Below are 27,067 nucleotides of genomic sequence, written 5' to 3'. Positions count from 1 at the left end.
AAGACAGAGGCTTTAACACACTGAGCCATCCAGGTGCTCCTGCTTTTGATCAAAATCTAAATCAGAGTGTGGATTTTTCTCTTTGCTTAAACATTTCTGCCTGAAAGGAAACAACACAATGTGGGGCCAATGCTTTCAGTCTGAGCACTGAAACACAGTACACACCGAAGTTTCTGAAACACAGTACACACCGAGCACTGAAACACAGTACACACCGAAGTTTCCAGAGCACAGCAGAACCGAGTCTACTTCAGCCCCCGCAGCTCTGCCTCACATAACGGCACCTCCAAAGCCTGCACTGTGAGGCTCATAACAGGGAAAGTCCACAGGACTTGTGTCCAAGATTGTCATTCCTTTCTTGTGTGTTAACTGCCTTCACCCTCAGCTGAATGGGAGCCCCAGGCCTTGGCTTTGACCTACAGTGAGCCCAGGGAAGGTGGAGGCCCGGAGTCTCAGCCACGGCGATGTCGACGTTCACTATTTACAGTAAAAGGAAACCGGTGCTGGAGTCCTAGGAGAGAGCCGTCAAGGAAAATTTGAAACATCAGAGCAAAAATGAAACCAAAACTTTCTTTCAAAGCCGGAAATCTGCCGTGAAGGCAGCCATGAAACGTGTAGTGGCACTTTTTCTGAGAGCCCATTACTGGGGCAGAGTCACCAGCCTGGGGCTGGGGGGCAGAGAGGGGCCGTTAGGGCAGTTAACTGTTAAGGTTACAGGGCTGCCTTTGCATACCTAGCACAACATGATTTTTTTAAAGTCCTGATGGGCCTTTGTATTCCAACCAACTCTCGTTTCCCTATTTTGTAATTAGACTAGCCTGAAGAGGAACTGGTGGCTTTGGGAGAACTGTTGTATATGTTCATTTCCACAGCTGCCTTCTTTCCCATCTGCTCAGTTTGTACCAAGCTCGCTGGCTGCTGCCTAGGGCTGGTGTGTGGTGGGACTGTCTGAGCCATGAACGGCCTCACGGGTGCTGTCCTCTTCTGGGCAGTGGTAGCCTGGGCTGAAACGAACGAGCGTTTAGGAGAGACGAATGAGGCTGGATTTCAAAAATGCAAGAACGCCTTGAAACTACCTGTTCTAGAAGCCTTACCCGGAGGGGGCTGGGATAACCTGCGGAATGTGGACATGGGACGGGTAATGGACCTGACTTACAGGAGTTGCAGGACCACGGAAGATGGACAGTACATCATCCCCGATGAAATCATCAGCATCGCCCAGAAACAAAGCAACTTAGAGATGAACTCTGAAATCCTGGAGTCCTGGGTGAATTACCAGAGCAGCACCTCCTTCTCCATCAACTCAGAGCTCTCCCTCTATTCCAAGGTCAATGGCAAATTCTCCTCTGGTTTCCAGAAGATGAAGACCCTTCAAGTAAAAGACCAAGCTGTGACTACCCGGGTTCAGGTGAGAAACCTGATCTATACAGTCAAGATCAACTCAGCTTCAGAGCTAAGCTGGAGGTTTAAGAAGGAGCTGATGGACATCTCTGAGCGCCTGGAGAACAACCAGACGCGGATGGCGACCTACCTCGCAGAACTGCTGGTCCTCAACTACGGCACGCATGTCATCACCAGCGTGGATGCCGGTGCTGCTCTCATCCAGGAGGACCATATCCGAGCCTCATTCCTACAGGACAGCGAGAGCAGCCACACCGCCGTGACTGCCTCTGCTGGGATTGCCTTCATGAACGTCGTGAACTATAAATTTGAGGAGAATTACACCTCGCAGAGCGCCCTCACCAAGAGCTACCTCTCGAACCGCACCAACTCCAGGGTGCAAAGCATTGGAGGGGTTCCCTTTTACCCGGGCATCACCCTCCAGGCCTGGCAACAGGGCATCTCCAACCACCTCGTGGCCATAGACCGCGCTGGCCTGCCTCTGCATTTCTTCATCAACCCTGACATGCTGCCCGAGTTGCCGGGGCCCTTGGTCAAGAAGCTGTCCAGGACGGTGGAGGCCGCCATGAGGCGCTATTACACGTTCAACACCTACCCTGGATGCACCGATGCCAATTCGCCCAACTTCAACTTCCAGGCCAACACGGATGACGGCTCCTGTGATGGGAAAATGACCAATTTCTCCTTCGGAGGAGTTTATCAGGAATGCACCCAGCTCTCCGGGAAGGAGGTTGTCCAACTCTGCCAAAACCTGGAGCAGAAGAATCCCCTCACTGGTGATTTCTCCTGCCCCTCTGGCTACTCCCCAGTCCAGCTGCTCTCCCAGATCCACGAGGACGGCTACAACCACCTAGAATGTCAGCGGAAATGCACCCTCCTCGTCTTCTGCAAGACGGTGTGCGAAGACGTGTTCCGGGTGGCAAGGGCTGAATTCAGAGCTTTTTGGTGCGTGGCGAGCGGCCAAATACCAGAAAACTCAGGACTGCTTTTTGGGGGCCTCTTCAGTGGTAAGAGCATAAATCCTTTGACAAATGCACAGTCCTGCCCGGCTGGCTATCTTCCACTGCGGCTCTTTGAAAGCCTCAAGGTATGTGCCTCCCTGGACTATGAGATGGGATACAGGTTTTCAGTCCCCTTTGGTGGCTTCTTTAGCTGTGCAGTCGGGAACCCTTTGGTAAATTCTGCCACATTCGAAGATTTGGGGACACCTTCGCTAAAAAAGTGTCCCGGGGGCTTCAGCCAACACCTGGCCATCATCAGTGATGGATGCCAAGTGTCCTACTGCATCAAGTCCGGGCTCTTCACAGGAGGGGCTCTTCCCCCTGCCAGGCTCCCCCCTTACACCCAGCCACCCCTCATGAGTCAAGCTGCCACCAACACCGTCCTAGTGACTAATAGTGAGACGGCCAGCTCCTGGATTAAAGACTCCCAGACCCACCAGTGGAGGCTGGGGGAGCCGTTAGAGCTGCGCAGGGCCATGAGGGTCATCCGTGGGGATGGCAGTGGTCTGTCGGGAGGGGCAGCAGCTGGGGTCACAGTGGGGGTCACCACTGTCCTGGCAGCCGCCATCGCCCTGGCAGTCTATGGCACCCGGAAGTACAAGAAGAGGGGCTACCAGCTGTTGGAGGATGAGAGGCAGAGTTTGGCTGCGGGCACTGCAGACACTGGAGGTGCCCCTGACCAAGAACAGGAGCGGAGTCCAGCCTGAATCTCTCCCCCGGAAACGTCTCTCCTGTCTCTGCATGCTTGCCTTTCATCTGTCTCCACTTCTGCCTTCCTGAGGACTGGCGTGACAGGTGCAGGAAAAAGTAGGTATAACTTTGTGACTTCCTTAGGGCTCCCGGCCACAAAATGAACAGAGCTGCGTGGACAGGGTTGGGGAGGGTAGGACAGACAACGTGCCTTTTAAGCCAAGGTCATCCTGGGGGCTAAAACGTGAAGGGGGTGTCTTTTCTCTGTGTGCATCACTGTTTATCTTCACCTGACTACAACCCTGAGAAAAGAGAGCGCGGAGCATGCAGACCTTTGGGTTTGGGGACCCTGCATTTAATCTGAGATCGGTTTCCAATTCACGAGCTGTAAGAATTTCTGTTTTGTTTTTTAAATATCTCTCTGGATTTCATGGTCCTGGGGGGCTGAAATTTCCCCCATAAGATAGGGGAAGTCCCGCACGGGCACTGATTTTCAGCCTTGAGGGTTCTGTACCGATGCATGGGGTCCTCCAAAGCTTATCTGAACAGCAAGATGTTGCCTCTACTAAGTCTGTCTTCTAGCTTTCCAACCATGATTCAGACTCACTCAGATCAGGCCACTCTTGGACTCGAGACTAGTGCCATAAGGTCCTCAAAAATATTTTAATTTCACAATCTTCTATTAGGAGGTTAAGGGAGAAGGGACGGTTTCGAGACAAGGCATGAGGAAAGAAAGGATGAGAACTGGACAAGATCCTGGCACTCAGGGGTAACTGAAATCCTTACCCTTAACCACCTGCCTGGCTTATGGAGCGGCAGATTGGGGTAGAACAAGCATTACAATTTCCTGGTCTCTGTTTCCAGAGTACTACCCCTTCTTCGTTCATGAAGGACCCCTCCCCTTCCCGTCCTCACATCACTGTACACACCCCCAAACACACGTGTGCACCCCCAAACATACACGCACACCCCAAACACATGTGTGCGCACACACACTCCTTCCCCCCACCCAGCACATTCCAGCAAGAAGTCTGCATTTTTCTAGGGGCGGGAGACAAGGGAAAATGCAAGAAATCAAAGTAAGCCCACACCAAAGTATTATTTCCTCCCTAAAACCAAAACAGAATAGAAACTACCAATTATATATCTTACCTTTGTTTTCTTCCCCCACCCCAGCAGAAAAGGGGTTGTCATGATCAAATCCATGTTTTTAAATTAAATGAAACAAAAAAGGCATCCAACACCATTCGTGACACATTTATTTCAGTTCCGGCAGACCTCCTTCAGGCATCCAGCAGGATGTATGACTGTTTCCTGGCATTTGGGGCTTTGTCCAATTTTATTTATTTATTTTTTCTATTTTTGGAGGGAGGGAAGATTTGCCTGATTTTAATACCAGGCTCATCAAATTGTAACGATTAGGGTGAGTTTATTAATATTTCTCCATGACATTAAAAAAAATTTTTTTTATCGACTAATCTCTACTCCCAATATGGGGCTTGAACTCACAAACCCTGAGATCAAGTGCCACATGCTCTATGGTCTGAGCTAGCCAGGTACCCCTTCTCTACAACATTTTTAATTAGTTAAATATCCCTTCACTGAATCAGATGCCACAAATGAGTTAATTTTTGTGAAGGATAATCTGCCCTCGCCTTGTTAACACTCACAATCACGAGTTTCGGCTTACATAAATCCTTCTGAGGAGCCTGCCGCATCCCAGCCTATGGGAAGATGGGAAGGAGACTACTCATTTGTCTCCCTGGGAGTGTGAGCCCTCCTCTCCCGGCTGCCCAGCCACCAACACTGATTTCTGCAACCTCTGCTCTGAATCCTGCCACTTAAACATTAAAATATTCTCCTAAACCTCTGGGTGTTTTGTGGGTGAGTTTCAGCTGAACTAACCACTTTTCTGCAAATTCCCCAAGAATTCCTTGAAGACGACTGAGTCGGAGAGACAAAGTGCAGCTAACGGCTCTCAGACTTGTAATGCACTAACTTCCCAAACTTGTATTTCTAACAAAATTACGCATAAATATGCATTAAAATGTGTACTGAAGGATCACGCTGTCCAACTGCTCACCTACAGGAAATGAGAACATGGGGGTTTGCAGTTTTCAGCCATCACATCATTTTGCAAAGTCTGAACCCAGGGCAGGAAGTTCACGGGCTCTGCTGTTCTGACCGGGGAGCTCAGGTGTCCTGACCGGGGAGCTCAGGCTGGGCTATGTGGAAAGATGAACCCAACCTTCCGCGAAAACACTCTCTAGATTCTCAGAAATCGACACATTTGGGTGAAAAGGGCAGGTTTGTATTTGCATTTCGTGTTGGTGTTAGTATCAGGATGATTAATACTAAACATTTACTTGAGAAACAACACCTTGCAAACTATTGAAACATCCGCTACATTGTAGTCAGGTGGAGAGAATTGTAAGAAGCAAACATCCTCGTGTTTTAAGGCGGTCTTTTCCGCATAGACTCACTTAAATTTCCCCTGCCGTGCGGTCTAGTTCTTGAGAGGAACTAGAAGTCAAACCAGGTCCCCTGGTCAAATGTGTGGTTGCAAAAGATTTGGGAGAAAAAAAAGAGAAGGACTCCCCCCCCCCCCCGATTCTGGTCTTGTGGTTGCTTACAGATTGGGGAAGGTGCCCCACATGCCCCGTATTTAGGTGCCCTGATCTGCACAAAGCAGAAGGTTAACAGCCATTTGTGGTTTGTTCACTTGCCATTTATTGTTCTGCACATACACCTCATGAGCACCAGGTGGCGATGTCCTCTCACAGAGCAACACCAAGGACTTCAAAACACCAGTTACGAAGATTTAGGTTAGGACATTCACCTTCCCTCTCCCAGAAAACCCCCCACTCAATTGCCAGTGACCACAGACAAGAAAAGGGGACAGGGCCCTTTCTTATACCACACGGGGCCTGCCCCCTACCCTCTCATGCACACAACAGTGCAATACCAGGACGAGTACTTTTGACCAAGTGTAAAACCACAGAGAAGTCCAAGTTTTACAAAAAAGGTGGGGGAAAGGGTATGAAACACAAAGGCACACACAACCACATATACACAAGTAACCTTTAAGGGATGGGCATCTGACAGAGTTTGTCTGCAATCCCATTTGTCATCCCTGCAGACTCAGGAGGGGACAAAGTAGGCTGCTGGTGCATGAAAGGAAAGGCATGGGATTCCCCTCATGGGCCAGGAGACACAGCAGGAACAGCCATGGTGGGAAAACATCCTGTGTCGGAGGGGTGGGTGCTCAGGACCCCTGCTGGCAGGGTTCTCACTGAGCCCGAGACTATGCCTTTCCGGGCCGGCACAGAGAAAGGGCAAAGGGACACCCTGTCCACACCTTGCCTGGCACAGTGTTAGAAAGGAGAGTCAAGACCCCTTCTGCCTAGAAAGCCCCCAAGAGGAGCGGCATGAGGGTGAGATCATGCCCACAGAGCACCCCAGGGAGGAAGAGAACCAGGGCGCAGACATCGTCAGCATCCTAAGGGGCAAGTCTTGAAGGTACAAAGACTTATCTTGAAAGAGGAATTGCCCCTGGCACCCTACCTGCCTGAGAGTCCTCTCATTCTCAGAGTCCTCTCCCTTCTTCATTCAGCTGTCCCCTTCCCCACCCGTCCCTTCTTCTGCCTACTGCAGGGAAACCAGCCTGTCCCGGCTGCCCTTTGCCAGTGGTCAGGGTGTATTTTCTTCCTCTCCCCACCTACTCCACAGCTGTGTATTTCTACCCACTGACCCTCAACCCCTTTCCTCAGCCCCGTGGGTGAGAAGCTCGGCAGGGCAGACCCCTGACCCGGGTCTCCCGCTGAAGGCAGGGATGGGACTAGGTCTCCAGTGAGGCTCTTCCACCATCTCTGGTACACCGTAGCCTGGCAAAGGGCAGGGGGTGGATGTGATATTAAACACCGCCGCAAGGTCCCTTCCGCTGAGTTCAGATGTTTCCTCCTGACTGTGGTAGGAAACTGTGCCCTGTGGAGCCGTGAACTCAGGCCCTATGTCCTGGTCCACTGGTAAGATAAGACGGCAGGCGGCCGACGGGAGAAACCGGACCGAGGGTGTCGGGAACAGTTCCTCCTGTCAGAGCTCCCTCTGCTGGAGCCAGTTAGCATCCTGATAGCCATCTGGAGAATGAAGAAAGGCTCAGCGCCAGTAAGTCCCAAGGAACTGGGTGACTCTCAGGTGAATCCACTGGTCCCATCAATGTGAAAACGGCTGCAGGCGAACAGCAAGCAGCTACGGAGCCAGTTCGCAGGAAAGCCTGGCTTCGGGTTCTAACTTAAGTACCATTTCTGAAGGTTCTTTTGTTTCATTTTTCTAGCATCAAAAACCTTCCAAATATTATGAAATATATATGGATATATATACGTCAAACCCCCAAAACATGAGGTATATAAATTCAAATTAGTATCCAGAGGAACTTCCCCCTAACACATAGTTCAAAGAACCCACTTTCTAAGGGAGATTTGGGTTTCCCTTCTTGATCCCCCTTCTCTCCTCCCTGACCCCCAATTCATTCCTTAAGGGAAGTGGAAAGCAAGAGGAATGCTGGAGAGGGTATAGACAAGAGTCTTGGGACACAACCCAAACGCAGTTTGGACTGGACCACGATATGGTCCCAGCCCTGTTAGGAATGAGCTGAAAAGTCTCCCTCCATGCTCCAGCTCAATCTGTGATAGATGAGGGGGTCCAGCACCACCTCGGGGCTCTGATTAGCAAATGTGCATGGAGACAGATCAAAGCCCTCATAGACACAAGACTGGGTGAATTGGTTAGATCCAATCTTGAAAGAGATATAAAAAGGGGTCAGTCCAGCCCTCACCTTACACGTCTCCCCAAGCACAGTTCCCTGGGGCATCTGGTAAGATGCATGATCGTTACCATCTGGGTCCAAGTTTACTATGGGATGGGTTGCCAAAGTTGAGGAAGGTTAAGGAACCACAGCCTGATTGTTTGACCCCATCAGAACTGGAGTTTGACAGTTTGCAAAAAGGATGGGAGAACAGGATGGTACTGTCCACCAACCTGGCCCAGTGGTGCACACACGCACACACACAGATATGCACATACACAGATGGCACAGAGCCCAACATGGGCTCTACTCACAGTGACTTGATGAAACTCATGGAATCTTTGAGCTGGTCTGGGATGAGTTGGGAAGAAGGCTATGGGCTCCTCTCCCTGAGGACGGTTCAGATGCTAAGTGGGATGCAGACTCTGGTCTGATCAGAGAGGGGCTGGAAACATCACGGGATGCCACCCCAGAGAGGAATCCCAGAGTCCATCCATCCACACAAGAGAACCAGATGCCTCTTTGGACAGGTCAAAAACGTGAGGAGGGAGGGCTCAGAGAAGCCAGGGACTATGATGAGAGCTGAATGTGCTCCCAGAAACCTTTGCTTCCCTGACCCTCATGGCGGGAAGTGCTTCCTTGCTATACAATGAGGCATTGATTTCTGATGTCACAGCAGTTTAGCGGTTCACCCCTTTCCCCCCAATCTTGCACAGTGAGAGCTCCTCGCCTCCAGAGGAGGAGAGAAAAGCAGAAACTCCGCTCTCAAAGGAGAGTGGAAGCAGCAAGAAGCCAACTAAGGTACTGAACCTCAGGCTTCACAAGGCCAGGGTATGGAGTGCCCTTGCACTGTCCATACCCTAAGTGTGCTGACCATGCCCCCTGCTTAGGGGGGTGGGGGGTTCTTGCCTACCCAGCACCGAAAACTCCATGGGGACAGACCGAGGACAGCCCTCATCCCCTGTTTCCTTTGTGGTGGATGAGGGTTATGAATGACGTCACCTTACTCAATCTCCCTCCCCCACTGTGGCCGGGAGGGATGGGGGATGGGGACAGGACAGAAGGGGAGATGAAGGAGTCGGGAGGGCATGGCATCAACTTCCACCTTGACTCTCCCACTTCCTGCCCTGTGGTCCCCATGGCCCCTCCTAGCCCATAGACCCCCCAACCCTACCCCAGCTCAGTCCTTCTCCTGAGCAGTGCTGTCCTCAGAAATGCCCTGGGCAGCCAGTTCAGCCAACACGTTATCCAGGTAATTGGCATCCGGGTAGCCGTGACCTGTGAGATTAGAGCCAAACTCTGTCTTGTGGTGGACCTCATTCCAGATCACGGTGTCTGACTCGCCCGTGGTGCTGGAGGTACCAATGGCAAAGATGAGGCGGCGATCCCAGGCCACAAGCAGCAGCTTCAGCACCTAAGCCAGTCAAGGCAAGAGACCAAAGGCAGACATTTAATGCTGGTCAAAGACTATGCCTTGGACAGTAGAGCCTTCCCAAGGGTCCACCTCTATTTGCATCATGATGCCCCAAGCAGCACAGTGAAAAGAAAGAGTTTGGGTGTAGAGTTAGGGAGGCATGAGTTAAGTGTTGGTTCTGTCACTGTCACTGTCACTGGTGAACTTGGACAAATGACATCACCTTTCTGAGCCTTAATTTCCTCACTTACAAAATGGTGATGCTATGATCTGCTAAAGGTTACCAGCACTTTCACAGCAGAGATTGACTCACGCTACTCCACAAACATTAGCTGCCAGCAACACGGTTAAAAGATAGGACCTAGGACTTCAAGGAACTTATGATCCTAGAGCTTCTGAAGCTGTGCCCTCTCCTCCCACCCCCCAAATGTAGTATTAGAGCACACGCAGCTAAAGACGTGCCATGGCTCTCCAGTGACGGGGTTGGAAATGCTGTGACATCAGGCTTTTTTTTTTTTTAAGATTTTATTTTTTGACAGACAGCGTGCACACAAGCAGGGGGATTGGCAGACAGAGGGAAGGGGAAAAGCAGGCTCCTCACTGAGCAGGGAGCCTGATGCAGGGTTCGGTCCCAGGACCCCGGGATCACGACCTGAGCTGATGGCAGACGCTTAACGACTAAGCCACCCAGGCATGCCTCTACCAGGCTATTTCATATTTGTTTGCTAACCTGGTCCTCACAAGTCCACCTGCAGGCAGATCTGGCAGGTGTTATTATCGTCTCTATTTAATAGGTGAGACCCGGCGAGGTGTTAGGGCTTGCAGAATGTTCTAATTCAGCTAAATTTTTAAAAATTGTCATTGAGTGGGCGCCTGGGTGGCTCAGTGGGTTAAAGCCTCTGACTTTGGCTCAGGTCATGATCCCAGGGTCCTGGGATGGAGCCCCACAACGGGCTCTCTGCTCAGCAGGGAGCCTGCTTCCTCCTCTCTCTCTGCCTGCCTCTCTGCCTACTTGTGATCTCTGTCTGTCAAATAAATAAATAAAATCTTCAAAAAAAAATTTTGTTAAGTAAGACAACTGCCTACCACCCTGTCCAGCATGAAGAAAGCACCTGATAAAAATGCCCGGGATTCCAAAAAGGACTACCATGGGGCACTTGGGTAACTCCGTCGGTTGAGCATGTGACTCTTGATTTCAGCTCAGGTCATGATCTCAGGGTCCTGGGATGGAGCCCTGCATAGGGTTCTGCTCTCATCTGGGGCATCTGCTTGAGGATTCTTTCTCTCCACTCCTCCTCCTACTCTCTCTCTTTCTCTCGCTCTTTCTCACTCCGCCCCCTGCTCTCTCAAATAAATCTTTTCTTAACAAAGTTATATTTGGATATCAACTTCAGGAGGATGCGGGCCAGCACCCCGACCCCTGAGTTATTAAAGAGTCACCTGTGTATCAGTAGATAAGGACATGAAGACACAACAAATAAATATGAGCCAAAGCACATGTGATTACAACAACAGCTGTCAACACCCTGGGCATTTAGAAATGCTACTTTCATTTAATTTTTACAACATCCTGTCCATGCAGATAGAAATTGTCACCACTGTTTTATAGATCCGGAAACTAAGACTTCAGAATGTTAATCTTTTTTGCCAGTCCCCACATCTGGTAAATGCAGAACTAGGACTCTGTCCGAGGCCAGTCCGGCTCCCAAACCCATGGTCTTATTACCTTGCTGTGCAAGAGTCCAAGGTTAGAGCCCCCGACCAGCAGACAAATGAAGGATAGAGGTGAGGAATTAGTGTGAGGGGAAGGCTTAGACCCACACTGTAGTAGGTCTGTGTGCCAAGCTAAGAAGACAGCACATTATAAAGAAGGAAGCGAAGGATATCAGAACAATTTTTTGGTTTTTTTTTTCCAGTTTATTTCTTATCAACAGACAGCTTGATGCTAGAAATTGTGCTTTTGGTTACCTAACCTGGGAGGCTACAAGGTGACTCGGTCTGTTAAACCTCCAACTCTTGGTCTCAGCTCAGGTCTTGATCTCAGGGCTGTGAGTTCTAGCCCCACACTGGGCTCTATGCTGGACATGGAGCCTACTTTCAAAAAAGGATACTTAACCCGGTGACAGGTGAAAGACTGAAGTATTTACTAGGTTGGCAGCGGCAGGATTAGAAAAGGACTCAAGTGGGGTGCCTGGGTGGCTCAGTGGGTTAAAGCCTCTGCCTTTGGCTCAGGTCAGGGTCTCAGGGTCTTGGGATCGAGACCCACATCGGGCTATCTGCTCAGCGGGGAGCCTACTTCCTCCTCTCTCTCTGCCTGCCTCTCTGCCTACTTGTGATCTCTGTCAAATAAATAAATAAAATCTTAAAAAACAAAAAAAAAAAAAAGAAAGAAAGAAAAGAAAAGGAGTCAAGTGGTTTAGTGGGCAGTTTATGGATAAATGCTCTGAACAGGGTGGTCATTCAGAACAAGAGATCACTAACTTGTCCAGTCTGGGTCCCAGGGATCCTGGGTATGTCATTAACATGGGAACAAGGCTTGGAAGAGGAACAGCTCTTGGCAAGAAGGTTTAAGTTTTAGCAGTAGGAGTTTACAATGGACATGTTTAGCCAGCAGCTGGGACGGTCGATCTGGGGCTGCTCAGGTACCGACATGTGTCTGTTCAGAGCAAACAGGTATCAGGCCTAACCCTGACTCCTAATCTAAGGATCCCGCACTGGGCACATCTTCACGTTATGGTTGATTTTCTCACTGTTCCAAACGATCTGCTTTCTCCTCTGTAAGAGGAAAACACAGCCATACCCTTTGCCATGGGACCCAAGGGGCCACTTCTGGAAAGTTCATGACCTCATTGCCTGTGTAGTGCCCATGACTTGTTGGGCTCGGTGACACGTGACTAGAAGCAAGAAGCTTTCAGGCACAATTCTAGGGAATTGTAGGGTTGTACAGTGTCACTTGGATTCTCTCTTGGTCCTTGGCCCCGTTCTGTGGGATGGGCATAGATCACAGAAAGGCTGCTTCTTCACCCCGGATTCCAGGACATGGAGCCACATGGGCAGACTGAGCGGACTCACAGCAGCAAACAAGCCACAGCCACTGGCATGTTAAGTGCATGAGAAATAAACATTTGTTGAAGTCACCTCTGAGACTGAGGTTGTTTGTTACACAGCGTGACCTGGAGAAAGCTAGTTGAAATCCACCCCTTGGGGGGCGCCTGGGTGGCTCAGTCAGTTAAGCGTCTGCCTTCGGCTCAGGTCATGATCTCAGGGTCCTAGGATCGAGCCCCACATTGGGCTCCCAGCTCAGCAGGGAGCCTGCTTCTCCCTCTCCCTCTGACCCTCTCCTACTCCCTCCACTCCCCCTCCCCCTGCTCATGCTCTCTCTCACAAATAAATAAAATAAAATCTTATAAAATAAAATCCACTTCTTGTCCAACACTGCCCCCCAGCACCCCACAAAAAGGGGAACAACACCCCCCTAGATCAACGGTTCTTATCCTTTTTGAGATTAGGCAAGTTTTAGAAAATTCAATGATTTTCTGGCCTTTGCCACAGAAAAATGAACATAAAAACTTTATTCTAACTTTATAATTTATAGAACCACTGAAGCCGGACCACGAATCACTGGGAACCCAGAAACCCAGTGATTTTTCCCTTTGCCTTTTTGGGGCCATCATAGAATACAAAAGCACATTATAAAAAAAGTAATCTCCCCCAAATTAAGATCCCTGCCCCAGAGCAGTGCCTTTGAAGCTTTAATGTGCTGTCAGATCACCTGGGATCTTGTTAAAACGAAGCAGGTTCCAAGGTTCTGCATTTCTCCCAGGCTTCTAGGTGTGGCCCTGGTGCTGATCCCAGGACCAGCAGCTAATAAGCAGCAAAGCGTGAGAGAAAGGGATCCTAAAATAGATTAATTATTGCTGGTATTATCCAGGAGAGAAAAAAACCCTGCCCCCACACCCCTGCAAGAGAAAAAATTCTAATCATACCCACCCTTACCTATGGCTAACTCAAATATGGCCTTAGCTACCATGTGCATTTAGAGTAAAAAGAGACCCCGCACTTTTTAGCCTGTGCACGGCAGGAAGCAAAACCTGGGGTCCTGACATAGAAGGAAATCCTCCCCCACCCCACCCAGACGCCCACTCTTACTTTTCTCCCTTTCTCGCTGTCTGGAAGGTAGCAGTGTCGTGGGAAGCCACGGGCGCTGAAACTCTTCCCGGGATTTGGGTGTTCTGGCCCCTGAAAGCAGAAAGAAATACAGCCAAGAGCAGTTTTCAGACGAAATTGGGCCCCTTCGGCAGGGGGGGGCGGGAGGAGAGGGGGTATGGCCGTAGACAAGTTTTCAAAAAACTTTTTAAAAATATTTTATTTATTTGACAGAGGGAGAACAGAGAGAGAAGGAACACAAGCAGGGAGAGTGGGAGAGGGAGAAGCAGACTCCCCGCTGAGCAGGGAGTCAGATGTGGGGCTCGATCCCATGACCCTGGGATCATGACCTGAGCCAAAGGCAGACACTTAACGACTGAGCCACCCAGATGGCCAAGTTTTCAAAATACTTTTAATGAAGGGACACAGACTGTGACAAATGCAAATAATGATGACAATAATAAGGGTCGTAATGTCTAGGCAGAAACAGATCGCAAAGCTGTGACAGGAGCAGTGTGATGCATGCACAGTGAAGTCTTTAGACCCGGGTCTGGACCCAGAGCTGCCACCTCCCAGAGGTGCTGGCTGGAGCCCTCTCTTGGGGTGTTGGTTCCCTGTCTGCTAAACAGGGAGAATACGAATGTTAAGTGTGCTTGGCCCCCGGGCATAGTAAGACTCGGTAAATGTTCATCGTCATCACCCATCAGCTATGCTGGCTGTTTGCTTTTACAAATGAAGAAAACCTGCAGCCTAGAGAGGTTACAGGGCTCCTCCAACAGCTTTGCCCAAACTTAAGTCCAGGTTTCCTAGGGCACGCTGAACTGTTTACCTCCAGACTACTCAGAATCACGAAAGTGCCTCCAAGCCAGGGGCCGTGCTATCCTCTTCTTTATCTGTTCATCCACTGATGGACCCTTATCTTAGGTTTCTTCTCTGCCTTGGCTATTGTGAATAACGCTGCAGTGACCGTGGGGGTTCACCAATACCCCAATTAGGCAAGCAGTCTCCTGGGGCTGGGTGGGAAGGGAACTGACGCAGAATTCACCCAGAACCCAGGCTTCCTAATCAGGGTCCAGAATGCGTCCACAGGCCCCCTGAGCAACTCACGAAAACAGCGGGATTTTCTGCCAGGACCACGGCACATACTTCCCCCAACCCATCCCCGTCCACACACAAATGTCTGCTTATAATTTCTGAGCATCTCTGACCCCCTGAGGGTCTGTGGGAGCCCTTGAAAAATCCCTTTTAGATGAAGCCAATATAATAATGATAATTCCACGCAGCTCCTGGCACAAGGTATCCTACAAATGGTAAATGAGTTCTGGCTGAAAAAAATGAGTGAACGATGGGGCGCCTGGGTGGCTCAGTGGGTTAAAGCCTCTGCCTTCGGCTCAGGTCATGGTCTCAGGGTTCGGGGATAGAGCCCTGCATTGGGCTCTCTGCTCAGCGGGGGGGAGCCTGCTTCCTCCTCTCTCCCTGCCTGCCTCTCTGACTACTTGTAATCTCAGTCTATCAAATAAATAAATAAAATCTTAAAAAAAAAAAAAGTAAGTGAATGAGTGAATGAATGAGTGAATGACAAAACTGAAAGAAAAAACAGACTTTCAGTTTTGTTGTTTTTTTTTTTTTTAATAATGGATGTGATTCCAAATTGATGTTAACATCCTGTGATTTAAAAAAGAATTTTAAGGAGCCCCTGGGTGGCTCAGTCCATAAGCATCTGCCTTCGGCTCAGGTCATGATCCCAGGCCCGTATCGGGCTCCCTGCTCAGCGGGAAGCTGTTTCTCCCTCTCCCACTTCCCCTGCTTGTGTTCCCGCTCTCGCTGTCTCTTTCTCTCTCTCTCTGTCAAATAAATAATAAAATCTTTTCTAAAATTAATTAAATAAATAATTAATTAAATAAAATTTTAATGGGGTAGAACAAGATCATCTATAGTTTCACAAACTGAATGATATAAGTACACTATCAGAGAAGGGAAGGTCCTTTCCTTTCTGAGGGCATCTGAGAGAGGCAACACCATCTTCTTTTATTTTAAAGATTTTATTTATTTTACAGAGAGAGAGGGAACACAAGCAGGGGGAGTGGGAGAGGGAGAAACGGGCTCCCCACTGAGCAGGGAGCCCGTGCGGGGCTCCATCCCAGGACCCCAGGATCATGACCTGAGCAGAAGGCAGAGGCTTATGGACTGAGCCACCCAGGCGCCCTGCAACACCGTCTTCTTGGAGATGCAGGACCTGACAGCCCTGAGGTTCGTATTCACGTGACATCATTCCACATTTACAACACGCTCACGGCCACCGCTGTTTGTCGGCCAGGCTGCCAAACGGAAGGGCCAATTCCCACCACGGCTCTGCCCAAGCCTCGCCGGCCTGGGACATTCCCGGAGTGCAGCCAACACAGACACCTGCCTGGCTCCAACCCAGCAAGGCTGCGTGCTCCCAGCCTGTCGCTAAGCGGAACAGTCACGACTCTGCCTCCCACCCCCCCATCACAGTCTCTCCCCCAGGGAATCGTTCTCTGAAGGCAGAGCTTCAAGTTCTCCACTCTTCTTGGAAGCGCAAGCCTGTGGGGTCTCTGGGAGTCTCTGGGGATGGGGGCAGACGTGGCCCTGGGCGTCCTGCTGCAGACTCTCAGGGGTGTGTCTACGGAGCAGCTGCCCTGACCCCAGAGAGATGCATTTCCCTTGACACAGGTTTGGAGCTCCTCTACCCCTTGGTGCCACCTTTCTGTTCTTTAATCCCGGAGGCCGGGAAAAGAGCCTCCTGTGAGATAGTTGCCCCCCCCCGCCCCCCTTCAGCACGTTGTTCTACTTGCCACCATGGCCGGCCGGGCCCCAGCACCTCCCATGTTTGGGCCCCAGGACCGGAGCAGCCACTAACTTCTCCTACCGGGCTGGCCTTCCTGAACTGCATTCCCAACTGCACAACTTCCCATCATGCTAGTCGTGCCCAGCAGCCTCCCAGGGCTCCCCACAGCCTGGCAAGTACACAGGCTGGCGTCCTTCCTCGGCCTGGCCGCGGTCCCCCTTCAGGGTGTCGTCTTCTCCATCCTTCATGCGCCCCCCTCCCATCCCACCTATGCAAGCCATAAGCCCCAAATTAAGCTCTTCCTCGTGGGCCTCCAACACTTCTCCGCTACAACCCCGCTGTGTCCTCCCACTACCAATGCTTTCCATTTCTTCATGGCTCTTAAGGCCCTACTACCATGTCCCCTGCACTGGAAGTTCTCTTCCCAGACCTCCCAGACAGACAGACAGACAGACAGACATAAGCCCTCTTCCTTATGACAAGCAGCATCTTCAGCTAACACCGGTGGTGACTAGGCACTCAGCACAGGAGCCCTGGGCCCAAAACCACAACGTGCACAGGGGGTTCCCAGCTGTACAGCTGAGCTCAGAAAGGTCAAGTGGTCGTCCAAAGTCCCAGCCAATAAGGAGCCAGCCATTGGTCAGAACCCAGGTCTGCCAGACTTTGGAGACCCTGTGTGGTCTCCCATAGCATTTATCAGTGCACACCGTGTTTGGCTCTACGGTTTCTTGGTGTGTATCTATTTTCCCAGACTGGCTGGTAAGGTTTTTATTCAATTCTTTCACAGACTGTCATCACCCCACCCCCAGTTTTATTTCTTCCACGTGACTTATCATCAGTTGGAAGAAACTTGAATGTGCATCTGTGTTGTCTTCCTCATCCCCCCTAGAGTTGGGACATCAGGGGAGCAAGGACTGTCCGTTTTTGTTTTTTTTTTTTAAAGATTTTATTTATTTATTTGTCAGAGAGAGAGGGAGAGAGAGCGAGCACAGGCAGACAGAATGGCAGGCAGAGGCAGAGGGAGAAGCAGGCTCCCTGCTGAGCAAGGAGCCCGATGTGGGACTCGATCCCAGGACGCCGGGATCATGACCTGAGCCGAAGGCAGCTGCTTAACCAACTGAGCCACCCAGGCGTCCCAGGACTGTCCGTTTTGTTCACTATTGTTTCTCCAGCACCTAGAAAGCTCCTGGCCCATCATTCATCTTCCAGTATTTGTTAAATAAGAGACAGAGGCGCCTGGGTGGCTCAATCGGTTAAGCGTCTGCCTTCGGCTCACGTCCTGATCTCGGGGTCCCAGAATCAAGCCCCGCACTGGGACTCCCTGCTCAGCGGGAAGTCTGCTTTTCCCTCTCCTTCTGCCCTTCCCCCTGCTCATGCTCTCTCTCTTTCTCTCACTCAAATAAATAAATAAAATCTTAAAAAAAGAGAGAGAGAGAGAGAGACAAAATGGAAGAAGGCAAGGAGGAGGGAGAAAGGAAGAGCGAACTAATAAATATTTGCCCAATAAATGAATCCAATAAGTCCCCTAGATCATTTAGGAAAACCTTTAATGTGCGAAGGAAGGAACGCATTTGTATTTACTGGTAAGAATATTGTTCAATTTGCTCCTTAGGACTATCTTTCAAAGAATTGAAAGAGGAGAGAAGAGTCCCCAAAAATCAAAGGCAGGGAACCTCTATCAAATATTAAATGCAAATATTATTTGACAAAAAAAATTCTGCTTCTGGAAAATTATTCTACAGACATACTCACAGGCATACAAGGTTATTCCCTATGGCATCATTTGTTGTAGTGAAAGATTGGAAACAATCCGTATGCCCATCAAATGGAGACTGTTGAATAGAAATTATGGTACATTTATATGATGGATTATCACCCAGAGCGAAGAAGGAACGAAGAAGATATACTGACAAGGGAAGATCTACAAACTATATTTTAATTGAAAAATGCAGAGTGCAGAACAGGGTGTCTCATATGTCATCTTTTGTGTACGGATGTATGGGATGGAACCGATCTTTGCTGTGCAGGCAGAGAGAAAGCCGGGAGACACATAAGAAAGTAAGCACAATGGTGGAAGGTTGGGGGCAGGGGGTGAGACCGTGTCGATGGGAGAAAGGAAACTTTTCATAGTATAAAATTACCTTAGACCTCTTGGGCTGCCCTAACCAAATACCACAGACAGGGTGGCTTAAACAACAGAAGTGTATTTCTCACAGTTTTGGAGGCTGGGAAGTCCAAGGACCAACAGACCCAATATCTACTGAGTGCCCCCTTCTTGGTTCACAGGTGTCTGTCTTCTCCCTGTGGCCTCCATGTGGCAAGGGGTGGGGAGGGGTCCCTGGGCCTTTTTTCACAAGGACACCAATCCAGGTCCTGGGGGCACCACGACATAACCTGTTCGGTTTCACGGGTTCCCAGCTGGAGAGGAACTTGTACGTGGGGTCTCTCCCACCTCTGGTCTACATGGTCTGGAGGCCAGACCTTGGATTTAGACTTTCAAGCTAATGCTAGAGTGAGTCTTAACTCACTGAACTAGAACGCCTTTTGCACGCAAGGACAGAGAGCGGTGGAGTGCTATAGACTGAAAGACTGTGTCCCCCCGAAATTAATGGGTTGAAATCTAACCCCGAAGGTGATGATATTTTTTGGAGGAAGGACCTTGGTGGGGGGGAGGATAAGATGAATCCTCCCGAATGGCATCAGCGCCCTTCTGAAAGAGACCCCAGAGAGCCCCCTGACCCTCCCATAAGGACACAGCAAAAAGACATCTATGAACTAGGAGGCAGGCCCTTACCAGACAGTGAATCATTATTTTTTTTTAAATATTATATTTATTTGAGAGAACAGGAGAGCGGAGAGGGTCAGAGGGAGAAGCAGGCTCCCTTGCTGAGCTGGGACCCTGATGCGGGACTCACTCTCGGGACTCTGGGATCAAGACCTAAGCCCAAGGCAGTCCCCTAACCAACTGAGCCACCCAGGCGTCCCCAGACAGTGAATCTGCCGGCACCTTGACCTTAGACTTCCCAGCCTCCAGAACTTTGAGAAATGACTTCCTGTTGTTTCAAAGCCACCCAGTCTGTGGTGTTTTGTTACAGTGGCCTGAACAGATTAAGACACACATATCATCTGCCAACATGCAAACCTAAACCAAACCAAACCAAACCAAACCCACCAGCGGCCGAGAGTGAGCGCACCTGAATGCCGGGAGGAATGCTGTAGATGATCCGGATGGTCTTGCAGTCGGGGTGGCCGGGCAGGGAGTGAGGGATGAGGTGGTACTCCATCTTCCCCGGGGGCTGAGTGCCTGTCTTCACTCCATAGATGGTCTTACAGGTTGGGCACTGCAGACTCCCATCCTGAGGGGACAAGGCAGGAACAGCCAGATTGGGAATCAGTTTGGGTAACAACCTCCCCCACCTAACGCTGGAAGGAAACAAAGATAAAGGGCCAGGGGAACAAAATGCACCTGAATAAGTAAATTCTACAGCTCAGCTCCCTGCTAAGGGATGTGTAAGAGAGACCCCACCCTTGCAAGGGAGACCAGCTCCGGAGGGCAGGTTAAGTCATTATTTAACCACTAAGTACCAAGCAAGTGGGACAGACAATGAAGCACTAGGGGGCAGCCACTGCCAAACAGCCAAGCATCACCACCCTCTGAAGAGCTTGCTAGAAATAAAGATGTCTGGACCCCACCCCAGGACACCGAGTTGGATTGGTCAGGGGTGGGGGATTGGCCCCAGAACACAGTGGTTAAGAGTAAAAAAATAAAATAAATAAATAAAATAAATAAAAAAAGAAGAAGAAGAAGAGTAAGAACTCTGAAGTCAAACTGCCTGGATTTGATTCTCAGCTCAGCCATCCACCTGCTGTGTGACCTTGGGCAAGTTAATTAACCTCTCTGGGTCTTGATTTTTGTTTTTTTGCTTTTTTGTTTTGTTTTGTGTACAAAACAAGAAGATAATAGTATCTATCTCACCGGGTTGTTGGAAGGGTTAAATTCGATAACCCACAGGGGGGGCGCCTGGGTGGCTCAGCGGGTTAAAGCCTCTGCCTTCAGCTCAGGTCATGATCTCAGGGTCCTGGGATCGAGCCCCGCATCAGGTTCTCTGCTCTGCGGGGAGTCTGCTTCCTCCTCTCTCTGCCTGCCTCTCTGCCTACTTGTGATTTCTATCTGTCAAATAAATAAATAAAATTTAAAAAAAAAAAAGAGTAGATAACCCACAGGAAGGGCTATACACCATGAAGAGGTGTATCTAAATGTTATTTGTGCTTTCTTTTTTTTTTTTTTTTTGTGCTTTTATGATCTCTGTGCTGAGTCTAATGTTCCTCCAGGAGCACTGCTCTGAGAAGAGGAAGTGGGCGCCATGTGCTGGAGGAGATGAAGCTAACTTTTAAGGAAATGGTCCCTGAAGAACAGCTGTGAATTGGCTTTAAAGGAGGGAGGATAAGGTCTGCCCACACAGTGAAGGAGGGAATGAGTCATTAATTATAGCATTTTATACCTTACGACAGAGTTTATATCTTGTTTCATTTAGCCCTCACCTGAAAGCGGCTGAAAAGGAATATTAGCCTTATTATTATTATTAGCCTTAGGAAATGAGTCCCTTTAACAGAGAGGAAAACTGAGGCACAGCACAGTTGAAGGTGAGGGCCCCAGCTGGTGTGTATAAACCCCCCAGCTCTGCATAGCACCTCGGTGGCTGTGGTGGGGGATAGGGCCAGGCTCTGGATGCAGAGATATAAGGGGCCTTGGCTTCACAGGGGGGCCCAGCGAGGCTTGGCCTGCATGGGGGAGGAGCCTTGTTCCCAGGCTTTCCAGAAGAGAGTGGGTGAGAAGGAAGACGTGAGCAGGGAGCAATGTGTGCAGAAAGGGCTTTTGCGCAGCTGGGAAAGGAGCTCTCCAGGACATCTGCAGCATCTTAGGAGGACTGAGATCCTCTGCGAAGCTATCTGGGGACTTTTCAAAGGAAGCTCCAAGAATTTAAAAGAAAAATTTGTATTGAGGATGATGGAGAAGTTTCCTTCGTGCTATGGATGGATGGGAACCCAAGGCTTGGGGTCAAGAGCCCAGGGTCCCGCTCTCTGCTCTGGCAGAATTGCTTCATTTCTCTCTGGGTCTTTTTGTTCCATCTTCTGTGCAAAGAAAATTTTAAATGCATGCTTCAAAGTGTTAGTGCTAAAAGAATGAAGGATAGTGTCTTGAGGCGTATTTCTGAAGCACTATGGAAATAGATACAAAAAGGTGCTAGATTATTCTTGAAAACGGACACCAAAAAGGGAATCAATGTGCTAGAAAATCCCTTTAAATCCAGAATAACCCCTTAAAATGCAAAGTCCCAATGAAACTTCCTAACCTAGGGTCAGGAAGTTGAGCACCAGACTGGACAGGCATCACCCATCAATGACTGAGCGTGAGCCCTCTGAGTCAGACAAAGATCCCAAGGTCAGCACTATGGGAACTTAAATCCCAGGCTATATAAAGATGAAGGAGAAAATTACAGCTATCATATCAAGGAGATATCAATTTGAATAATAATGGTAGTAATACCCTGTAAACTAAGTATTGTTTTATCTCCATTTCCAGGTGGAAAATGAAATCTCAGAGAGATTGAAAATCTTGCCCAAGGTCATCCAGTTGCTAAACCAGGTCCAGCTTGGGTCTGATACCTCTCTTGTCTCTATTTTTTTCCCACAGCAAGAGAAGTCCAGAGCAGCCTCCCAAAGCCAGAGTTTTTTCGGGGGCGGGAGATGAGTAAGAAGTTGGAGATATCAGGGAAATCTCAGACTCTGATGCTGTCTGAGCCGATCTGGAGAAGCAAGTAGGACTTGAATTCATGGAGATGGGGGAAGGATGGTTATTGTGGCACAGCAAAGAACAGGACAAAAGTCAGTGGCTTCGTGAAAGCTCAGACAGTGTAAGAGAGAATTATCATCTAAGGAGACTCCCAGATTCCTAGCAACCAGCTTCATAAAGGAATAGCACTCTATCATCAACAATGGACAAGACGAGCATCACAAATGGCCTTCCCATGGGGTACTTGGGTGGCTCAGATGGTCAGGCGTCTGCCTTCAGCTCAGATCATGATCCCAGGGTCCCGAGATCAAGCCCCAGGTCAGGCTTCTGACTCAGCGGGGAAGTCTGCTTCTCCCTCTGTCCCCCTCCTAGTGCGCTCTCTCTCTTTCTCTCTCTCTCTCTCTCTCTCGTGAAGAAATAAAATCTTAAAAATAAACAAACAGGGGCGCCTGGGTGGCTCAGTGGGTTAAAGCCTCTGCCTTCGGCTCAGGTCATGATCCCAGGGTCCTGGGATCGAGCCCCACATCGGGCTCTCTGCTCAGTGGGGAGCCTGCTTCCTCCTCTCTCTCTGCCTGCCTCTCTGCCTACTTGTGATCTCTGTCTGTCAAATAAATAAATAAAATCCTTAAAAAAATAAATAAACAAACAAATGTCCTTCCCCTTCTCCAACAGGGGGGTTGGAAGGGCCTAGCAGGAACTCTTTGGCAACAGTCCCTAATGCCTCTGAAGGGGCAATTGAGGGTGTTTTGAAATTGTCCATAGAAAATGAATTGTAACTGAAAATCACTAGCCCTGGAGAAGGACGGGTAATTTCGGGAAATCCGTCTACACTGGTAGTGTACCATGGACACCTCCCCTCCTCCACCACCCCTCCCATTTCCCTCTCCCCAACCCCAAGAACCTTCAGGGACTGGAAGTCTACACCTCTCAGACCATCACACCCAGTGTAGAGACTGGGGGCAGTTGCCTAAGACAGGTTATCATTTCGTGGAGGCCTAATGCTGCTGAGAACAGCCGAGACACCCCTGCCTCCGCTGACCACCTGGGCGCAACCCCAAAGGGGCCCAGCAGGGGAGGTGGCAGGTGCCCCACGGGCCGGTGCTAACCTTGTTGCCATTGTTGTACATGGCGACCAGGCAGTAGATGTGGTAGATATGGCCGCATCTGGACAGCTTGCCCACCAGCTCAGGCTTGACCGTTGGCTGTAGGCCCTTGTAGCCTGAGGGGGCTGTGAGGCGCTCCATGCAGATGGTGCAGTCCTGAGGGTGGGAGGGGACAGGGCAGAGAGACCATCAGCTCTCACCGGCCTGGAAGCCGGAGCACCTCACCATGAGGTCCAGCAGCTGTCCCCGCTGCTCTTCTAGGTATAGACGAACGTGCTTTTGGGAATCTAAATACAGCCTTATCTCACTTTACACGACAGAACAATTCTTCCAATAATTGCTGGCGTCGGTCCAGGGCTCACCCCCAAAACTATAGGAGGAAACAGACTCTTGCCCATAGACCGCTTTAAAGCTGAATGTTTGCAGAGGAATTGTATTTAAATAAATCCACAAGAGGATTTCTCAACTTTGGTGTTATTGGCATTTGGGGTTGGAGCATTCTTCCTTGAACGGACTGTCCTGGACACCGCTGGGTGTTCAGTATCCTTGGTCTGTGCCCACAAGCATTCCCCCTCCCCCCAGACAAGAAAAATCCCCTCTGGATGAGAACCACCAATCTACATCAAACCCACTGAAAAGTCGGCTCCCATAGCTTATCATACCGTTCGTCTTATATTCAGGCTATTAATGGAAAGGTAGCTTAGACTCAATCAATCAGCTCTTTACTGAGCGGGGTCAGGGGGTGGGGGAGGGTCAGTGGACGACTGCAGCCCCGGACCACCAACCTGGGAGCCCTGGGTCAGCTCTGAGCGGCTCTGTGCCCGTCAGGACACAGCCGGTCACGCAGCCAGTCAGCTGCTCCCACCGCATCCTGAGGAAAACTCTGGCAGGGGAAATGCTGGCGGGTGAGCCCCGCCCTGCTCCCCCTGCACTCACCTCATCGGGGGGATACCGGACTTTCTGCAAGTACTTCTTCAACACTTCTTCCGGGGTTTTACCTGTGGGGAGACAGGATGGTTGGTGGGCCACCAAGACAGAGATAAGGAATCAAACAGCCCTGTCAAGAGGGGTTTGCCAGACAGGGGCTGTCAGCCAGGAGCCAAGCAGGAGCTCATTCTGCAATAATCTGGTGTAAGACCCTGAAAGGGAATCAGCAGATGGAGGAGAGAGAGACCGGGGATGTCTGAGGTGGTGGGAGGTGTTCCTGCCTGTCCTTACCTCCTGCAGTCTTTTCCCTGACATCCCCAGGGGCCTATTTTCAACAAACCCGGGTTTTGCCTGAGATCGGTTATTTGAGTGGGTTTCTCTTCCATATAATCAGAGCCTGGGCAGGCCCCCAGCGATGTGGTGAGAAGACAGCCGAAGGCACTGTGTAAACTGTTACATGTTAAAAAAAAAAAAAAAAAAAACATGCAGTAGGCTTATCACTTTCTCCTTTCACAACGTGCTAAGTACCGTCTCGATCTATAATGTGGTGTCAGAGTCACGTTATTTTCATGGGAAAGCAGGAAGGGAAGCCCGCAGCTTCGGGATGCTGTTCCCTGGCCGCTGGCAGTGCTGCGGCTGCCAGCAGAGAGAGCCCGGCAGTGGGCAAGCATCCTGCCAGCTTCCCGTGATTCTGGAGGTTTCTCTGGGGACGGGACTAGGAGGCAGGATGACACGCCTTCAAAAGGGTCCTTGCCTCCCTGGGCACCTACCTGTCGGAGCCGCTCTGAGCTTCTGTTTTCTCCCCTCTAAAACAGGAAAAAACAACAGCACCAGCTCAGAGGGTTGCTTTGACAATCCGGTGAGCGAATGGACCCAGAGTCCTTTAGCACCTTTCCAGCAAAGGGTCCAACGTGCACTATTAATAATCACAGGAGGAGGGGCGCCTGCGTGGCTCAGTTGTTAAGTGTCTACATTCGGCTTAGGTCATGATCCCCGGGGTCCTGGGATCGGGCCCCGCATCGGGCTCCCTGCTCGGCGGGGAGCCTGCTTCTCCCTCTCCCATCCCCCCTGCTTGTGATCCCTCTCTAGCTGTGTCTCTCTCTGTCCAATAAATTAAAAAAAAAAAATCTTTAAAAAAAAAATCACAGGAGGACCATGGCACTGTGAACTCCTGTCATTTCCTATCAGACGATGAACAAGGCAATCGAGTCCATTTAAGTAGAGAACTTTTGATGGAGCAGGGAAGTAGGACAAGGGTTTGAGGAAGAGGATCGTGCGACTGTCAAAAGCCGGGATGCAGGCCCTTCCTTCCCACCATCCTGCTTCTATAGAATTAAGCTTCTATTAACCAAGAGCTCATTACCTGCTGGGCCCTGGGCCAAGTTACAATGTAGGTGAAATCCCACTGAAACTTCGAAACAAGGTTGCCAGCTGGGGGCTTGGGGTGATGGTCAAAACTTGTAACAGCCAGTACCGCAGTCGAAAAGACCAGCCACGGAGCTGGGACGGGGTCCTTTGGTGCGAGTGTAAGTACAGGTCCCGCTATTGGTGGGATTGCACACCAGCAGGAGGGAGGCCCTGAAGGACGGTTTGCACAGATCTAGGGGCTCTAAAGGGACACAGGACGGTGGTTCGTCCCTGGCTGGCATGGATGCAATCTGTCCCACACCTTCCCCCAAACTGGTTCTGAGCACTGTCACCCCATCATAAAGGTATGAAAACAGGCTCTCTGTGGCCACACGACTCAAAGTGGCAAAGTCGGGGTTTGAACCCAGTCTGTTTGGGTGCCAGGGCCAGGGCGATTTTCCTGTGTCACATCTTGTGGTTTTATGTTTCTCTCTTTCTGTGCTGCATTTTTATCCTATTAAAGCGTCTCCATCTGATTCGTACACAGCCCACTTTGGGTACAGTCGTTGGGACGGGTACCAGTTGGGCCCACTTAGCAGAGGCAGAAACGAAGGCACAGAGGGTAAAGCCATGGGTGTGACCTTCAGTGACGGTGGCCGAGCCACGGCTGGGGCCCAAACCTTTGGCTCCCACACCCCACACGATAAGGAGGCCAATACCTTTCTTGGCTTGCTTTTTGGTCGTCTTGCGGCTCGTGTTGGAAACCCCTGGGATGGATTTGATTTCACTCTTGCTCACCGGGGGTGGGTGGAGGACCAGCTTCGGGGGCCTGGTGAGACACACAGGCAGCCCCGCAGCGCTCATGAGAATCCCAGTGATTCCTGGAAGGGCAGCGCGTGAGGAAGGACGGCAGAGTTAGCTCCCAGCATCCCCACAAGCCTACACTCTGCTTCCCAGCAAAGTTCTCAGAACTCACTTTTTTTCCACCTCCCCTTCCTCCAAGTTTTCCCTGGAAATATATGCACTCACTCACCTTCAACAGCATGCGTTGCTTTTTTTTTTTTTTTTTTTTTAAAGATTTTATTTAGTTATTTGGCAGAGAGCGATCACAAGTAGGCAGAGAGGCAGGCAGAGAGAGGAGGAAGCAGGCTCCCCGCCGAGCAGAGAGCCCGATGCGGGGCTCGATCCCAGGACCCTGAGATCATGACCTGAGCCGAAGGCAGAGGCTTAACCCACTGAGCCACCCAGGCGCCCCCATGCGTTGCTTTTAACAATCGGTTCTCCCCACACTCTTCCTGCCCTGCCGGCCTCACTCCTAAAACCCTTATTCACTTTAATTCTTTCTCTTTTATAAATGCCCTCTACCGACGTTCCTGCTTCCTTTTTCTGCCCTGAACAAGGGCAGCCCAGGGTCTCTCTTACCTGCCAAGGCAGGGTTCACAGGACTGGTCCCATTTAGGTTTTTCACCGGGACGGTGGGGACCCTGTGGGAGACAAGAGCGGGTACATTATGGTCTTGACAAGCCGGAAAAAATGGGTCAGTGTTCAAACCCCCCAAATTCACCCACTGAGGGGGGTTCCCCTTTTATACTGAAACTACGTATCCCTATTCAAGGCAGAGTCCGTTCTTA

General features: G+C 50.2%; 2 protein-coding genes across 2 annotated transcripts in view; one reads left to right on the top strand and one right to left on the bottom strand.

The window, feature by feature from the left end:
- Window positions 1–585: 585 nt before the first annotated feature.
- MPEG1 (macrophage expressed 1) lies at window positions 586–4,312 on the top strand. Its single transcript, XM_047691721.1, has one exon. It carries the CDS (start codon window positions 956–958, stop codon window positions 3,107–3,109), a length of 2,154 nt encoding a protein of 717 aa, XP_047547677.1. The 5' UTR covers window positions 586–955; the 3' UTR covers window positions 3,110–4,312.
- A 1,486-nt stretch (window positions 4,313–5,798) lies between these two features.
- Window positions 5,799–27,067, bottom strand: part of DTX4 (deltex E3 ubiquitin ligase 4) — a 37,069-nt gene continuing 15,800 nt past the window's right edge. The window contains exons 3-9 of the mRNA XM_047691722.1: window positions 26,859–26,920; window positions 26,156–26,317; window positions 24,099–24,160; window positions 23,166–23,318; window positions 19,460–19,621; window positions 13,460–13,549; window positions 5,799–9,310 (exon numbers count right to left, since the gene is read on the bottom strand). Of these exons, the coding sequence (XP_047547678.1) occupies window positions 9,077–9,310; window positions 13,460–13,549; window positions 19,460–19,621; window positions 23,166–23,318; window positions 24,099–24,160; window positions 26,156–26,317; window positions 26,859–26,920 (925 nt within the window). The 3' untranslated portion in view covers window positions 5,799–9,076. The remainder of the gene's footprint in view (window positions 9,311–13,459; window positions 13,550–19,459; window positions 19,622–23,165; window positions 23,319–24,098; window positions 24,161–26,155; window positions 26,318–26,858; window positions 26,921–27,067) is intronic.

This window comes from Lutra lutra, chromosome 10, assembly GCF_902655055.1.
Source record: "Lutra lutra chromosome 10, mLutLut1.2, whole genome shotgun sequence".
Classification (NCBI taxonomy): domain Eukaryota; kingdom Metazoa; phylum Chordata; class Mammalia; order Carnivora; family Mustelidae; genus Lutra; species Lutra lutra.
Note: the sequence above shows the minus strand (reverse complement) of the source record. Positions and strands in the feature narration are given on the sequence as shown.

Excerpts from the sequence above, each read along its gene's own strand:
- MPEG1 (XM_047691721.1), top strand. The coding sequence starts at position 956 with ATGAACGGCCTCACGGGTGCTGTCCTCTTCTGGGCAGTGGTAGCCTGG.